Genomic DNA, 18,196 nt, shown 5'->3' with positions numbered 1-18,196 from the left:
CTTCCTATGAACATGTGATCTCCCAAGGAAGTTCCACAACTCAATACTACCTGCAAGATATGTAATTCTCCATAGGAGGAAATGCTATAAACGTGATAAGACTTCCTGCCCCATAAAGTAGATGGTAGATGGAGTAGATGGATTAAAAGTAATGGTACTGTCTCTAACACACTAGGACTAAATTTGTATTGTTGATTTATGAGTGACCTCTATAGAGTTCCTGCCAGGGTAGAGCAATGGATGGGCCCAAAGCTGCTTGGACCTCACGGCTTCGTTTTTTGTTTTTTTTGCAGCATTTATAATATATAATTTGAAAACAACATGGTATATGATAAAATTGTCTTTTTCTGTGTGTTTCTATAGAGGAAATCAGAGGTTTCTGCAGCCAGCTGTCTGCTTATCCCGATTCATCACTGAGCATGATATACGAATATTACAGTGATGACCTAAAAGACATTCTGGAGAACTTAGACAACCATGCCCTACTGATGCAGTTAAAATTTCGGGACGTCTTACATGCAGAAGTAAGATACATGTATTTCTATACAGGCTGCAACCAAATTAGGAGCGAGAAAGGCAAAGCATAAAGTGATGTGAACAGATGTAATCAGACTTGCATTGGTGTTTTTGGTTTTCTGAACCCTGTTGGAAAGTCCTGATCCTTGTGAATTTTGGGACCTTTGTATTTAATATTTTTCTTAATTTAATATGGTCATCTATAAAAAAAAAATTCCGGACGATATTTTCTCTGTTAATAACTGCAGGGAGACATGGTAGAGGCAAAGTGACTGATCATTATTTGTGCGTTTTTGAGGCAATTACAATTTTGAGAGCCTAGTGAACCATGAGACCATGTGACGCTAAGGTAAAGGCATTAATGGGTAGACAGTTTTCATAAACAAAGGAGAATACTCTAAAACAATTATCAAAATGCTTTTAGGGCCAATTCACACCCAATGCGTTGGGGGACCTGTTCCAAATGGGCTCGGTTCATACCACCATGTTGCAGTGGTGTGCGCAAAAAAAAAACATATTATATGCAGTACTTGTGGTCCACCAATGAAAGTATCTCCTCTTTCTGGAGGGGAATTAGCCATGCATGCTCTTAGCAACAGATTGATAAACATAAGATCTCACCTGTCAAGTTTCAATCTCCTTTTCTTTAGTCAGTTTCAGGAAATGTTTCGGGGGCACCACAAACAGAGCACATCCCATTTTAGGGACAACAAGGAGAATTTTGATGACTGTGAAAGATGGAGCCCATGTGGTGCTGACATGACCTTCAGTGCATATGAGATGATCTGGAATTATGATACTGTGTGCAACAAAGGAGAATACTGTCAACTTGAATGACCTGATAATCTAGCAATGGAAATTAGACATACAATTACTCCTTTTTGCATAGTATATCAGTAAAATACATACAAAATCAAACTGTACATAAAGAACATGCAGCCTGTAGAGAAGCAAAAAAAAGAGGAACACCCTCAAAAAAACAACCTGTCAGGAACAGAAAACAGGGTGCCACTGGAAGTGCCAATTAACTCATGCCCTCAAACACTCCTCCAATCACAATTATAGAAGTAGCACTGCCAATTGCCTAGCCACCATCCAGGAATGCTTTTCCCCAAAACACATTATTAGCCAGACTATAGGCAGTTGCTAAGCAACTGGCCAGCCTCAATGAGGAGGAAGCCACAGCAATATGCTGTCAGACACCAGAGAGGAGGTGAAAGAACGGGCATAAGGACTTTTAGCTCCATGGATCCCATGGCACAGGATCCTATATCAAGGATCGGAAGTCACATAGGACATCTCTTACCTAGAACTGAGTAGAAGCAACTAAGTCAAAAAACTTAAAAGGGAAAAGAGAAAGTAGACCATGTCAAAATACCTGCCAAGTCCTGCCTACCATGAGAACCAATAGATGTGTTAAAAAGTAGAAAGCTACCATGAGAATACAAGGCAGCAATTTATGACAAGGCCTGGAAGAACAGACCTGGCACTATATAGTGCTCCTTACAGGTAGAAATACTCCTAACATAAGGTCCCTCCAGATCAGGAGTGGGAACTGGTAAGTATAAGATAAATTATTCAAAGAACAGAGAACAGTGGTGTGACCTGAAACAAGGACTTTTGTCAGAGAAAAGAGGTATGCAGGGATGTATACCCTAGTTAGCTGAGGTCCCATGCAGACATGAGAAGGGTCAAGAAAAGAGGATTTAGAAAAGGATACAGAGTTAGCAAATAGGCTTTTCCTCACGTACATATGACACCCAGCCTCGGGACGCCACTTCGTACATATATGATTACAAACCATACATAGAACCATACACATACCTATAAGAATATTTCGGGTAATTGGAGTTTGTTCACATCTGTGTATATCAATAAAATAATTATAGTTTAGCCCCACAACTTTTTTTATATAGTTGTTTGGGATTTTATTCATCTGTCTGGGGAGATTCACCCCTTTTTCTTGTCCTAATGACAAAAAATTATAAACAATAAATATTCTACTTGTTTTTCAGAACTACCGATCATTAAAAAAAGAACTGGGGCCTTCTTCCTTCTCTACCACGTTGTTACAAGATGTTCGGGATCGGGGAAGAGAAGCTGTGATTGGACTCTGGAAATGTCTCTATGCGCTGCACAAAGCACATCCTCATCCTAATTTATTGTCCATTCTGGGGGAAATCAGCCAGACAGGTAACCGGATCTTTCAAATATTACAGGGGAGGAGAATGAAATGGTTCGGTCCATGTCCAATACACAGTGTTTGGTTAGAGTTGAAAATAATTACATGCACGACCAGGGCAGCCATCAGGGGGGTACGGCCGATACTAATGTAAGGGGCCTGGGCAGCCTTACATGACTATCGGCCGACTGTGAAGGGCGAGGAGGCAGAGGCCTGCCCCTTGCCGCGCAGGGCCCCAGCATTGCCGCTCCAGCGGCTTTGAGACAAGCTAGGGCCACATCAGCGACGCTGCTCATCTGATGTCGGACTGGCCGGAAGTGACTTCTGGCCGGTCCGGTGGCAGACGAGGCCATGTGTTCAGGTAAGAGGAGCTAGGAAGGAAGGAAAGGAGGAAGGGGAGGGATGCAGCCCTGACCAGCTCACCTGAGACCCCTTCAGAGCCCACCATAGACAGTCTCAGATGGGCTGTGCAGCAACTATGGTGGGCTCTGCAGGGTCCTGTGTCCAGCGCGTCACTAAGCCCTGTGTCCAGCGCGTCACTAAGCCCTGCATCCAGCGGCGCGCAGGGGTGGCAGCCTAAAGCCGTGTAAGGGGCCACAAAATTTCTGATGGTTGCCCTGTGCATTACAGATTGATGAATCAAGATTGGCTGGATTCTTGGGTCATGAACTGTATGAAAAAAAGAAATGCTGTATGCAAGAATTTAACGTAGACCTGTGGTCAGGGTACAGACATTCATATCCTGACATATTCATAACAAGCATATAAGCTTTATAGCTAACCTTCACTTACCTCAGTAGCTACAGGCACTGTGGAGCAATTTATACTCATAGTTTATAGCAGAAATACCTTTAGTTTAATTTTAACAGCTCAGTTTATTCTCCTCCCCCTGAGCCTGCCAGCCTTTCTACCTCTAATACTCACCATACACATTACAATGTAATTGAATCATCTGCTTTAGATCCACCAACAAGTATGCAGTGCCTGGGATTCCCTGATTGGATACAAATTGATTGCATAATTTAGGTATGTTCTTATATTTCATAGTTCTGGTACATCTAAAGTGGACTGTACTGTTAGAGCACAATGAAAACCAGACAAGCATAAGGTGCTAGTTAAAAATACTTTATTAATAAAAGTGTCCACAGGAGCAAGCAAAAATCATAAACAGGAACAAGCCAAGGTCAGGTGCTGGAGTGGGTAGTCATACAAGCCAGGTCAGGAACATGGAGGTCAGCGTCGTCAGAAATAAGCCAGGAGCAGGAGCCAGAGGAGAACGTCAGCCAGGATTGGGTTATACAGGAATCAGAATACTCAGAGCAGCAGGAATGCAGTAGCAGGAAGCCCACAAAAGGTCAGACTGGACTGAGAGGTTTAAATAGTAAGTGGGATGACATCTTCACTCGGAGACAGGAAACTCCCATCTGGCCCTCTCAGATGATGCTCTCCTGTTTGGCCATAAGAGGGAGCCTGGGAGTAGTGAGTAGCGTTACACAGTCTGCTCAGGCAAAGGAGGAATCACAGGTGGGTGGAATGGCAGCCAAGCCAGAATGCTGCAAACCAGTTGGTCGGGTCAGATTGTAACATGTATGGTGAGGCTTATGTAGATACAGAAATGCCCTAAAGGTGGACCTAACCAAATATTGGGGTTTTTTAGCCACTCAATGACCCTTACAAACTGGTATACACAGGGATACCTTGATATGCTCCTCAGTTGTATCTTATCTGTCACTCTAACTGTCTTATGAATATATAATGACTTACCTATACCTTTAAGTGAGGTGTTATGTTTTACACCTCCTTTGGTTCTGTTTTATGTGAATCCTCTAAATAAAGAATGTATTTACAAAAAACAGAGCAGGTGTACAAGAAGAGGAGATGGAAGAGCCTTGAGACCCAATGACTTCAATGCTTGTATTGTGAACGTTGAGAAAAAAATATTCCACAATACCTGCAGCTACAGAGATCAGTGAGGGTTTTTTTTATGTTTTAGCTCATTGACTGTTTGTTTAGAGTATGCATATGTGTGAATATCCATAGCCTGGCCAGACTTCTAATTTAAATATTCAGCCTGTAGTGTCACAGTGTTATTTATAGGCTGATCCTGGTAGGCCTAGTCAGGCCCTGGCTTCTTATATGTCTCGGATGCTCCATCAGAGAGATCCCTCTATCATATTTCCTGACTTTGTTCCTGTCTACCTGGGAGTTTTTGGTTTTCCCACCCACCTTTGTGTATTCCAGCTCTTTCTGTTACATTCCCCATAATATAATTATTTTATTTATATAGCGCTGACAATTTACACGGCACTTTACATACTGCACATTCACATCAGTCCCTACCCTCAAGGAGCTTACAATCTAAGGACCCTATTCAACATGCATACATAGAGGGCCAACTTAGAGAGGAGCCTTTTAACCTTCCAGCATGTCTTTGGAGTGTGGGAGGAAACCGGAGTACCCGGAGGAAACCCATGCAAGCACAGGGAGAACATGCAAACTCCTTGCAGATAGTGAGGATTTTAACCGGGAACCCTCGGTGCTGCAAGGCAGAAGCGCTGACCACTACGTCCCTGTGCTGCCCACGTATAAAATAAAATAAACAGAAAGAATGGTAAACTTTTATTATGGGCACTTTCTGCTTTAAACACATATGATCAATGTTTTGTTTTTTTCATTTTTTTTAAGGTGAGAGTCTGGTGGAGCAGATTCTGCTGGATACACATGGCTGTTCACTGACTCCAGAGCTGAAAGGTAAAGAATATGTATGGAACATTCAATTAAAGTGACACCAAACCCAGGAGTTTAACCTTAAAAATACATTCACGTATCTTAACTTTTGTCAACAATGTGTAACGGGAACCGCAGACAGCGCTCACCTAGAGTCCAGGGAGTGCACGGTTCCGCCGCTTCTCGCCGCCGGCCGTCTGCGTCCCAGGGTGGAGCGCACACATCCACTTCCGGGTTCGGACGTCGGATGCGTTCCACCATGGGAAGCGGAAGTGCGCCGCCCCGATCAGCGGCTCCTCCCCCAGCCTCTGCCCCTATATAAACGCCCCAGTGAGACAGTATGGCATTCCACAATTGAAGACTGAACGCCTGCTGTCTCCTGGGACCCCACAGCTCTCCTGCTCTGCTACAGCCAGCTACAACCTCTGTGGACCTAATCCTCCTGGACCCCTGCACACTATTACTACAACTTAACCGCAAGTACTTGGGCATATTGCACTTCAGCTTAAACGATAATTGCTGTGTAAACTGGGAACCTGGATTAGCTCCTGTGCTCCATCTACTGGGCTGTTGGGGAACTACAACACTGATTCTAACTATAGCTACCAGCACTCCTGCAACTCCTTGTCATCCTCAAATCAATACCGGTTTATTGGTACTATTATATTGAGATTGTGCATATGCAGTAATATCCCTTTCTACACTCATACCCTTTTATTTATTTGGCTGTGATGCTTGAACCCTAACTCCCCGTTAAGATTGGGAGTGAAACCAGGGTTCCGTCTGATTAGCCTCCGCAGTTGCGATCCACATACCCAAACCTAACCCAGCCGTTACACAATGTTTCTTATTTGTGTGTCACTCGGCTGTAGATCCTCCAATCATCTCTGAATTGGCGCTGACACTGTCCTGCCTTCTGGAGGAGGGCTGCTTTTGTACCCCACGGTCCCTGTGTGTGTTGTAAAGTAGTCACCGCTCCAAGCTCACTACCAGGATGGACTACAATCTCATGTTTAGTTTACTCATTTGTATTGAGATTGTAGTTCATCACCGGAGCGAGCTTGGGGCGGTGACTACTTTACAACACACACAGGGACCATGGGGAACAAAAGTAGCCCCCCTCCGGAAGGAAGGACAGTGTCAGCACCCATTCAGAGATGATTTGAGGATCTACAGCTACAGTTTTTGTTACAAGTACAGTTTTGTTAATAGTTAAGGTACTTGAATCCATTTTTAAGATTTAACTCCGGAGTTTAGTTTCAGTTTAGGAAATCTGACTGATGCCTTTCAAAGCCAAATCATTTTTTTTTTATTTATTGGTTTGACTTTGGATTTAGGTCATGAATATGGATGAATGTAATTACATTTCCTATCAATTTCTGTGAAAATTGGGAGTTTCTAGTGACATTTTGCCATTTAGGCAGAATGCATTTGTAAGATGACATTAAAGTGGTTTGAAGTTTGCAATAGGCTTTAACTGGAATACCACTTCTAAGTCCAAATGTAAATTGCCCCTTGCCTTAAGAAAGTTCAATAAACGTACAGCAGAGAACTTAAAATGTGCGACTGTGCATGTTCCTAGTTCACAGACTGGGAGGAATGACTTGTTAAATTGGTAAGTAGACCAACAAACTCATAGTGAAGTACTTCTTCAGGACCATTTATAGTAATTGTTTGCACGACAGCTACTGAGAGATATAAGTAGGGTATAGACGGTTGTATTTTCTTCGTTCAACCTGTGGGCTGAATGAAGAAAATATAAAAGATTCCTCCATCAACACTAAGGCCTTGTTCACACCTAGGCAATTTTGAGCAGTAAAAAAAGTGCTTTAAAAGGCCCGACTTAAGAAATCTCATGATTTTCAATGAGCCTCTTCACACCTGAGCAGCAAAACGTCCACACCAATTTATCAGAAAGAAAAATTATTTTCTGTTATTCATACATTTCAAGGAACTAATTGGTTGCTGTTCACAACAGAAATTTTATCTGTAGCACTGTTTGTTTTTTTAAATCAGACCCAATTTGGTATGATTTCCATATGAGCTGTGAATTTAAAAATGTAAATGGTAACTCCAGACATTTACTTTCAATTTTAAGTCACAATGGGATTGACGTGCTAAAGGCAAAAAGGCTGTTTACTGTGCAAGGGAATTTGCAGATTGCATTGGAATTTTCCTTTAGCTTAGTGAATGTTGAAATTTACATTGTAAAGTATACCCTGTTTATGAGAAAAGGTAAAGACTATGACATAATTTTCTTTTAACAGAGGAATATATAAATCACAAAATATTTCCATTATATTCACAGAAATTCAGATAAAGCACAAACAACATCTGATGGAGAGGACTGAGATTCTAGTGGAGCACAGACCCCCAGGAACTACCCTGGAACCACAAAGATTCCTCATCAATGAGCGTTATGTGAAGCTGGTTGTAGTCTCCTCTGATCAGTTCAGGGAACGTCCCCAGAATGAGCTAATACAGACCGGGGAGAGACATGAGGAATGCTTGAAGAAAACACAATCTGGACTAGAACACATTTCCCCCAACAGGCTGTTCCGCTGGAGCCACCAGTCACAATGTGCACCACATGCAGTAATGGTGAGCGGAGTTCCAGGAATAGGGAAGACCACACTGATGCAGAAGTTTGTCTATGACTGGGTGACCGGAAAACACTACCAGAGATTTGCTTTTCTCTTCTTCTTCAGATTCCGGGACCTTAATAGACTGGGAGAGGTCAGCTTGGAGGAGATGATTCTTCAACAATATCCGTATCTGAGGAGTCATATTGGAGATATTTTAAAACATCCAGAGAGTCTTCTGTTCATATTTGATGGCTTAGATGAAAGTGTTCACCAATTGGATTTCAGATCAAGCACACTGTCTGATCCAAAATTAAGGAAAGATTATAGCAGTATTTTGTCCAATTTGGTAAGACAGAATCTTCTTAAGGGTTGCTCTGTACTGATCACCAGCCGCCCAACCAGACTGGCCTCAGTTGATACTGGTGTCTTCCAGAGAATATCTGACATCATGGGATTTCTCCATGGAGACAGACTGATCTATTTCAAATATTTCTTTGGAAATGAGGAATTATCAGAAAAGGCTTTTCATTATGTGCAGGAGAATGACACGCTGTACACTTTCTGTTATATCCCATCATACTGCTGGATCATCTGTACAGTGTTATCAATGTGCTTCAGAGCCCAACCAACAATCACTGATCAGCTGATGACATCAATGCCCAAAACAGTGACACAACTCTTTGTGACTTTTGTCTCCAACATGCTGGCCAATCACAACCAGAATAAAGATGGTGGTCACCCTGCCCGGGAACTGCTGACATCTATTGGGTGGATGGCAGAACATGGAGTCATGAATCACATGATTGTATTTGATGAGCGTCATCTGGACTCATTCAGTGTGAGAAATGATAAACATCTCTTTTCATGTTTCATGATGGAATCTGGTCAGCCTCCTGATGTGGATTACACCTTCTTACATCTCACTCTTCAGGAGTTTTTTGCTGCTTTAGTCCATTTCATGAACTATAATCCGGACACATTACAGGAAACACTTGATGATGCTGAATCTTACAAAGATGGCCGTGGTGAAATCTTTCTCCGTTTCCTCTGCGGTCTCTCACACTCTTCTACTAGATCCATGTTAAAGTCTCATGTGGGAAAATTGTCTAATCAGGCTGCCAGACATGTCATCACCTGGATCCAGATGAAAATGGGACAAGAACAAGGTTACAAGAGAGATCTTCTTAATGTCTTCTACTATCTCCATGAGAGCAGGAATAAGGCTCTGGTGTCACAATGTGTTGGATCAAACAAAGTTGACTTTTCTGATGTCCCCCTCAGCCCTCTGGACTGCTCCGTGCTGTCTTTTATCCTTCAATCCTGCAGAGAGATAGAAGAAGTAAATTTAATTAGATGCAATGTGCAGAATGAAGGGCTGAAGAAACTTGTGCCGGCTTTATTGGCCATCAGGAATTTGAAGTAACCTTTATGTCTAAATTATTAATTTGTGTTAAAATTAAGTTTCTAGGTTTCCTTTCAAAATCACCCCCCCCATTTATCCTTAGAAGTCCTAGTTGACCCAGAGAAAGGCAAAAATGATCTTCAAAGTGTGGGCCAGTTAGTCTGTGAACGGTCTCATTTATCCAGGTCATGGTATAGCTAGTAGTAGTTAGTTAGTCAAATTGAACCGTGCTGGTTTTGTAATGTTAATGATGTTTCACCACTTGCCCAAATGTCTTTGGTTCTTATAAGTGTTGGAAATATATTCAAGGAGTTTTTCCCAGAAAAAGTCAGCCAAGGCCGTTACTGATTGCCCATGTTAAAACAGCATTATATATGGGGGACATGGGTTGTTGAAGGCCTCCACCCCTGCTTAGGAATGCTTGTTCTAGTACATGCCCTCTTTCTTGCCTTTTGTGAGTCAATTGTCTTCTCTGTCTAAATGTGGCACCTTATGGTCATCAGCTTAGATGAATGGGGATATGTCTTCAACTTTACAGAACAAGTCCAGTTAAAAGCGAATAATGACTTCTAGTTGTGTTCAGATTATGCTTGACAGGTACAATGTTCTTAATGAAATTAGAAAGGAACTAATCCAAGCATACAATATCTGCAAGGCTCAGCTGGAAACCTTACACTTTTTTAAACTTTATTTTTTCATGCTTAAATATATCAAACCTTCATATTCTCTTTCAAATACTTCTTCCCAATGAAATGTTCATCATTCAAGAGACAGTGACAAAAATAAGACCCACATACCTACTGTGATATAATTGTGTACATCATTCTGAGGTCTTAACCTAATAAAATAAAGAATAGTATTTCATTATAAGAGCAAAGAAATTAGAAGTTTTAACAATTTTTCCCTATAAGCATAACCTTGGTCAATCAATAAAATTAGGTCCTTTTGTAGGTCCTAGTAGCTTGTTCAGCAGAGTTAAATGGATGGAGAAACCATTACAAGGTAGTCACAAAGTGAATCATTAAGGGGTCTGAAGCCCTTTCACTAGCTCATGAAGAGGTAGATCACATTCCATGGCGAAAATCCTCTTGTTGCTTAGTCTACAGTCTTGATTTAGGAGAACTAACCTGTTAAAGGAGAACTGTGAGGTGAGTGCTTTTCACTCACCTCATAGTTCTAGCCGACCTGCGACAATGAGACTGTCACAGGTCGGCTCAGTAGATCGGGAGGTCAGCGATCCTGTCACGGCTCTCTGCCATGACAGGGGAGGGGCTGGATTCCCCCCTCCCCGCTCCGATCCGCCAGCGCTGACTGGCGGAACGGACGGGGGAGGGGGCGGGTACAGCTGGCTCTGCCTCTAGGTAGGCAGAGGCAGCTGTCAGTCACGCAGCTGGGCGGATCCAGACATAATTGTCGCTATCCGCTTCAGCTGCAGCGTCTTAGTATACCGCGAGCTGAGCCTAGGGTGACTGGAGGACGCTAGTTTGTGTCCTCCCGTTACCCTAAGGATAACTATGGGGAAAAGCCTTAACCCCATAGTATTCCTTTAATGATTAATAACAACAAATATAAAAATATGTTCCACTAATGAAACAGAGACTCAAAATGTATGCCTTGAAGATATATTTTTTAATACTTTTTACATATTTACAGTTTGCATCAAAATCACCTGACAGACATTTCCTGCCCTGACCTGGCATCTGGAATAAGAAATAACCAGACACTGAGGACACTGGAAGTGTCCAATAACAATCTGGAGGGTCCTCATTTCAGGGATCTGATGGTAGCTCTGACAATGAGCCGGATAGAGGAATTACGGTAAGTGTAACAGGACTGGCTGAGACAATAACATTCTGGGACAGCTTCACGTCATAAACAAATATTATATTGATAATGGTATACTCAGGGCCGGATTTGCCATTAGGTCATCGAGGCCCGGCCTCAGGGGGCAGAGGGGCGGAAGGGGTGTGGAATCCCCCGACGCCCGGGACATGCAGGGCCAGGCACCTGGCAGTAACTTGTTTAATGCCATTCTTTATGGGGGGGGGAGTTTGGCGGGGAGGGCGCATTGAGGAACCTGGCCTTGGGGCATCAGGGTACACTTAATTAAAGGGACTCTGCCACTAAACTGAAACTGTAAATAAATATGGTTCCTGTAACGAATATAGTGGATACTTACCTCTCCATCTTCCCATACCTCGTACTCCTCTCCGTTAAAGATAAATCATCCCCTGAAGTCTCTTCAGAAGTCAACATTTCTGTCATTTTTAAACAGATTGTGGAATGCCCTTCTCTGATCCAGCGTGACTGTTCCTTGTTCACAAAGCCAGTTTTATAAAGACATGGTTCTACCGATTTGTTGTGTAAGAACTCAAGTAACCTGCCCAGAGTCCTCTGACCCCCAACCCTGCTAAACACCATTTTAATGAATTGGATTCTGATCGTGAGCCAGGTCTTCTCATTCAGCATCAGTACCTCTGACTTCACAAATGCTCCATTGGTTGAAGGGGCACAAAGTCACACAGATGCACTCCAAAATCTCTTAGAAAGCCTTCCCAGAGGAGTGGAGTCTGTTATAACCTCAAAGGAATTATAACCACAATTCTTCATTAATCCATGATTTGGAATTTGACATCCAACAGGCTCATATAGGTGTGATGGTCAGATGTCCACAGATTTTTGATCATATAATGCAGCAATTCAAAGCAACTATTTGTTTCCCTTTTACAGTTTACGTGATAATAAACTAACAGACATTTCCTGCCCCGACCTGGCATCTGGAATAAGAAATAACCGAACACTGAAGAGACTGGATCTGTCTAGGAACAATCTGGAGGGTCCTCATTTCAGGGATGTGATGGAAGCTCTGACAACAAGCCAGATAGAACAATTATAGTGAGTATAACAGGTCTGACTGCAATGATAATATTTGTGTAGCACAAACTCAAAATATAGAAATATAGAGCTCAACATATAATATGGTTTTCAAACTGGATTTCTGGGGACCAAAAAGGACTATCCAGTCCATAAAATAAAGATACTGGGTTGGGATTCATTTTGGGATTTTGGGAGGTTTTTTTTTTTTTTACTTCAAATATAAAAAAAACACAAAACATTGTAATACACTTCCACATCCAATCGCTATCCAAATCCTGCCGCCTTCACCTTCGTAACATCTCAAAAATACGCCCCTTCCTCACCAATGACACCGCAAAACTACTCATACACTCCATTGTTATCTCTCGTCTTGACTATTGTAACTCCCTCCTCATTGGCCTTCCACTACACAGGATATCCCCCCTTCAGTCTATCATGAATGCCGCTGCCAGACTCATTCACCTTACCAACCGCTCAGTGTCTGCATCCCCCCTCTGCCAATCCCTCCACTGGCTTCCACTCGCCCAGAGGATAAAATTCAAAATATTAACAGTCACCTATAAAGCCATCCACAACTCTGCCCCCGGATATATCTCAGACCTTGTCTCAAAGTATCACCCTAAACGTCCCCTCCGCTCATCCATTGACCTCCTGCTTTCCAGCTCCCTTGTCCACTCCTCCCATACTCGCCTCCAGGACTTCTCTAGAGTCTCTCCCATCCTCTGGAACTCTTTACCCCAACCTGTCCATCTATCTCCCACCTTGACTGCCTTTAGGCGTTCCCTAAAGACTCATCTCTTTAGGGAAGCCTATCCCACCTCAACCTAACCACTGAACCTTCACATTCTCACATAATTCATTCCCACAGCTACCACAGCTACCTCATGTATCATTTCCCCCTCCTCTTTTAGATTGTAAGCCCTCAGGGGCAGGGCCCTCCTTACCATCTTGTCTTGAATTGTATTGTAACTGTAATGTCTTCCTTATATTGTAAAGCGCTGCGCAAACTGTTGGCGCTATATTAATACTATGTAATAATAATAATAAAATCTAAACTAACAGGAAAGGTTGAACATCTGTTGGCATCACTTGTGGACTGACTGGATATGTTGTCATTGTTTTCTCAATAGAATAAACTCCCTGTTATCCGGCCTCCACAGGGATTGGTAGGTTCCGGATAAATGTAGTTTCTTGAGATTGAGATTTACTATTAAAAATAGGTCTAACTAATGCCATACCCCATACTATACCATACAATAACATACACTCTGTATTGACTTCATATTAATATGAATGTACTTTCATTGTATTGCTTAATGTCTTTTGTATTTTTATTTTATATTGTAATTTATTTTTTGTATATTTGTCTACTTTGTTATTTTGCATTTTCACAGTTTCGTTGGGTGTCAAATGACAGACAGTTCCTGCCCCGACCTGGGATCTGGAATAAGAAATAACCAGATACTGAAGAGACTGGACCTATCTGAGAACAATCTGGAGGGTCGTCATTTCACTGAATTCATTGCAGCTTTGTCAACTCCGAAATGCAGATTAAAGGAATTACTGTAAGTTTAAGACTTCTGAATGAGACTAAAGGTACCATAGGAAAGAGATGACAATCACCAGATGTGGCCACCTTGTGTGCATAGATGGTGAGCCACTCAGAGTGTACTTCAAACAACTTAAACTGAAACTGGTTAGACTATACCCACAAGAATGAGTACCTTCTAAAGTCCTTTAAGAATGAGTACCTTCTAAAGTCCTTCAAGGATGAGTACCTGAAACGTCCGTACTGTCCGCGAGCCGTCTGCGTCCCAGCGTGGAACGCAGCGGCCGCGTCACGTGGGATGTTTGCCTCCCTGAAGGGGAGGTTCCTTGCGCTCCACGGTGGAACGCAGAAGTGACAGCACGCTCCACGGCTCCACTTCGAGGGGTATATAAGGTTCGCCTGAGCGCTGTTACAGCGTTCCACTATTTAGTTTGATGCCCCATCCACGCCAGGAGCCTCGTTCTTAGTACTCCCAACTACTACCTCTCCACTCCAGGAAACGCCTGCTACGGTGGCCTCTCCAACCTCAGACTACTCTGGAGGAGACCCTGCTGAACCCAGCCTCTAAAAGCGCAAGTACTACTAGTTGTGGGCAATGTTACCTAGTCTGCTGGCATAGATTGCATAGACTCTGCTTGGAACGGTGATAGGAGTTACTATCAGCCGACACCTGGCCTATACCAGGACCTGGTTGATTATAGCACGGTGCTACTGTCATAAATACCCTGAGACTGTCATCTGGTATTAGCCATTATTATTTCTATTTTTGATTTCGTTGTACTCAATAGGCTTAGCTGGTGAATAAGCGATCCAAACCTCTTCTTCCTTGAGTTACCTGATACCTAAAAAGGTTATGAGCTAAATAACCTCTTCTCACGTAATTAAGTTCTGTGGCAAATGATGCATGTATCCCTCACTCTCAGTTACTCTTGAGAGAGACGCCTGGGATCCCAGCCTGATTGCCATACCCAGAACTACCTAAAGCATAGGTCTGCAGCTGTGATCCACTTAGACCCGCAAAATCCAAAGGAGCATTACAGTACCTTCTAAGGTCCTGTAAGAATGAGCACCTTCTAAAGTCCTTCAAGAATGAGTACCTTCTAAAGTCCTTCAAGGATGAGTACCTTCTAAAGCCCTTCAAGGATGAGTACCTTCTAAAGCCCTTCAAGAATGAGTACCTTCTAAAGTCATTCAAGAATGAGTACCTTCTAAAGTCATTCAAGAATGAGTACCTTCTAAAGTCTTTCAAGAATGAGTACCTTCTAAAGTCCTTTAAGAATGAGTACCTTCTAAAGTCCTTCAAGGATGAGTACCTTCTAAAGTCCTTCAAGAATGAGTACCTTCTAAACTTCTAAAGGTCTAAATAACCTCTTCTCACGTAATTAAGTTCTGTGGCAAATGATGCATGTATCCCTCACTCTCAGTTACTCTTGAGAGAGACGCCTGGGATCCCAGCCTGATTGCCATACCCAGAACTACCTAAAGCATAGGTCTGCAGCTGTGATCCACTTAGACCCGCAAAATCCAAAGGAGCATTACAGTACCTTCTAAGGTCCTGTAAGAATGAGCACCTTCTAAAGTCCTTCAAGAATGAGTACCTTCTAAAGTCCTTCAAGGATGAGTACCTTCTAAAGTCCTTCAAGGATGAGTACCTTCTAAAGCCCTTCAAGGATGAGTACCTTCTAAAGCCCTTCAAGAATGAGTACCTTCTAAAGTCATTCAAGAATGAGTACCTTCTAAAGTCATTCAAGAATGAGTACCTTCTAAAGTCTTTCAAGAATGAGTACCTTCTAAAGTCCTTTAAGAATGAGTACCTTCTAAAGTCCTTCAAGGATGAGTACCTTCTAAAGTCCTTCAAGAATGAGTACCTTCTAAACTTCTAAAGGTTAAAGCGTCCAAATTCCTTTAATGCGAGGGTCACTCTGAAACTTTTGAGATACAAAGAAACCATATAAGCTAGACTCACCAAACTTTCACACATAAAAGGTAGCCAACGTGTTTTGGGATGTCCACACTGTGATGGGCCTAGGTCTGCAGAGATCAATTGCCCCGGAGAACTTTGGTTGCTGTGTGTGTTTTCCTGTTTAATATTTTATCTAGAGAGAGAGCTTTTCACTATTTGACTTGATTTGAACCATCCGGACCTGCATCTTGTTTGGATACCATCTCTGCTAAACATAATTTTGTGAAGGCAGAAGGCGGTCTGGAGTGGCCATTGTTTAGGTTGATGTGATCAAGCTCTCATCTAATTAAGGACATTAATTTCAAAGAGTGTCTGTGCTTAAGGAATTCCAATGCGGCACCCGGCTGTCTGGGGGAGGGAATTGGTCAAGGTAACACACTGAACTCGTATCTGATTCTGTGAGGTATAAACTCTATTTGCTTTCTTCAATAAACCAGTTCATGTTTTCACTTCAAAGTCAGTGTTTTCTGATTATTGGGGTAAGCCCATGCTATATCCACTTGATTCTGGTTCCAGCACTCAGGGAACAGGCTTAAGACGGAGATATCTAGACATGTGCGATTCGTTTCGTTCCGAATCGAAATTCGGACGAATTTTCGTAAATTCGGACATTCGGATGTATCCGAATTCCGAATTACAGACATAACGAATGCAAACGAATCCGAATTTCCATTTCCGAAATTCGGTAGCGTTCGCACGAACGTTCGTTTCGTTTTCTGTTCGTATTCGTTTCTTATTCGTTTCGTTCGTTGGAGCAAAGTGACATTAGAGAAGGAGAAAAATATTTTTTCCCCCTCAAATGTCACTTTTGCTGCAAACGAACGAAACGAATAAGAAACGAATAAGAACAGAAAACGAAACGAACGTTCGTACTAACGCTACCGAATTTCGTCCGAATCCGAATTCCGAATCCGAATTGACTTTCACACCCGAATCCTGAAAAACGAAATAACACAAATCCGAATTTAAAACGAAACGAAACGAATTTTTTGGCAGCGCACATGTCTAGAGATATCCATTCGGGGTATCAGGGAGCCCCTCACAGGCACCCTGGCTTTACATCAGGTCTTACGATAAAGTGAGAAACTTGACTCAAAAAAGGGCTTCTTATATTATTCTGTGGGAATGGTTTTACTGGAACAAAAAGAGTTAGTAGCTAGTAATGCTTTCACTGGTTACTAACTCTATTATTTCAGTAACATCACTCCCAAACAGAATAATATAAGAAGTAGGGATGCACCGATACTGATACAAGCATCGGTATCGGCCGCGATACCGAGTATTTGCATGAGTACTCGTACTCGTGCAAATACTCCAATACATAAAACGAGTACCTGTGCCGCGTCCGCCATCTTCAGGGAGCCGAATCCGCCGCACACAGGACCTCCATCGCGTCTTCAATGAATCACTGCATATACAGTGGCCTCTACCAACCAAATAACTTTGTGGCATGCCTATATCAATAGTATGTGATGTATTGTTCCCTGTAGATCTCTTATCCCTGGACAACTGCTAACCCCACTCTGGGCTCAACCCCTGCCCCCCAGTGTTTTTCCAAGCCCCCTCTCCTGGCTGGGGATCATTTTAAACAATTCCTAAATTAGGCTTTTTTTTCTTTAGTATTTTTCTTTTTATCTTTTTGTCTCCAAGGCCACTGTTTACTATAGAGGTTTCTGAGATCTGTGTGGCTTAACATACCAGTTCTCACACAAAGCTAAAATATCAGTTTTGGGTACCATTAGCCTTTAGTAAATGTTTGTAGATGTGTATCTGGCATATGACTGTGCTACAAAAATGTATAATTTTGATTTTCTACTATAGTTTGATACATAATCAACTGACAGACATTTCCTGCCCCGACCTGGCATCTGGAATAAGAAGAAACCGGACACTGAGGAGACTGGACCTGTCTGAGAACAATCTGGAGGGTCCTCATTTCAGGGATCTGATGGAAGCTCTGACTACAAGCCGGATAGAGGAATTACTGTGAGTATAAAAATGTATCCAAGACTAAGACAAACAGGAAAGGTGAATTATTGTGAATGTAGTAGATCCATATGGAACTTTAAGGCATGCATGACAAAGGAAACATGAGTTCTAATCTTTCTAATAGACACTCCATACCCAGGACTATAGGCACCACCTAATTTATATAGTTACTGCTGTAAGTGCTCCCCTATAAGTATAAACAAAGGTGATTCCTTATTGATACAGGGACACTGTTAATGATTCTGCCCCACATTCCAGAGCCCAGATGCGAATTAACAGTGTATGATTGGATGCAGTTCCTGTTTTTACACACACCCATTCATACTACTCTCCTGTCGAGTGAGTATATTGGTGACTCACCATTATCTTCACTTGACATATTCTAAATAATATTAATGGGATTTGC

General features: G+C 42.3%; 1 protein-coding gene across 1 annotated transcript in view; it reads left to right on the top strand.

Moving 5' to 3' along the window:
- The window catches only part of LOC108800685 (NACHT, LRR and PYD domains-containing protein 3-like), a 16,279-nt gene extending 558 nt beyond the window's left edge, over nucleotides 1–15,721 (top strand). The window contains exons 2-11 of the mRNA XM_018572676.1: nucleotides 364–524; nucleotides 2,532–2,709; nucleotides 5,384–5,449; nucleotides 7,734–9,429; nucleotides 11,066–11,230; nucleotides 12,143–12,307; nucleotides 13,684–13,790; nucleotides 13,991–14,189; nucleotides 14,851–15,174; nucleotides 15,352–15,721. Of these exons, the coding sequence (XP_018428178.1) occupies nucleotides 364–524; nucleotides 2,532–2,709; nucleotides 5,384–5,449; nucleotides 7,734–9,429; nucleotides 11,066–11,230; nucleotides 12,143–12,307; nucleotides 13,684–13,790; nucleotides 13,991–14,189; nucleotides 14,851–15,174; nucleotides 15,352–15,721 (3,431 nt within the window). The remainder of the gene's footprint in view (nucleotides 1–363; nucleotides 525–2,531; nucleotides 2,710–5,383; nucleotides 5,450–7,733; nucleotides 9,430–11,065; nucleotides 11,231–12,142; nucleotides 12,308–13,683; nucleotides 13,791–13,990; nucleotides 14,190–14,850; nucleotides 15,175–15,351) is intronic.
- Nucleotides 15,722–18,196: the final 2,475 nt, after the last annotated feature.

The sequence above is a fragment of the Nanorana parkeri genome, unplaced genomic scaffold (genome assembly GCF_000935625.1).
Source record: "Nanorana parkeri isolate BGI_ZX_2015 unplaced genomic scaffold, ASM93562v1 scaffold2102, whole genome shotgun sequence".
Taxonomy (NCBI): domain Eukaryota; kingdom Metazoa; phylum Chordata; class Amphibia; order Anura; family Dicroglossidae; genus Nanorana; species Nanorana parkeri.
This window is presented reverse-complemented; position numbering and strand designations above follow the sequence as displayed.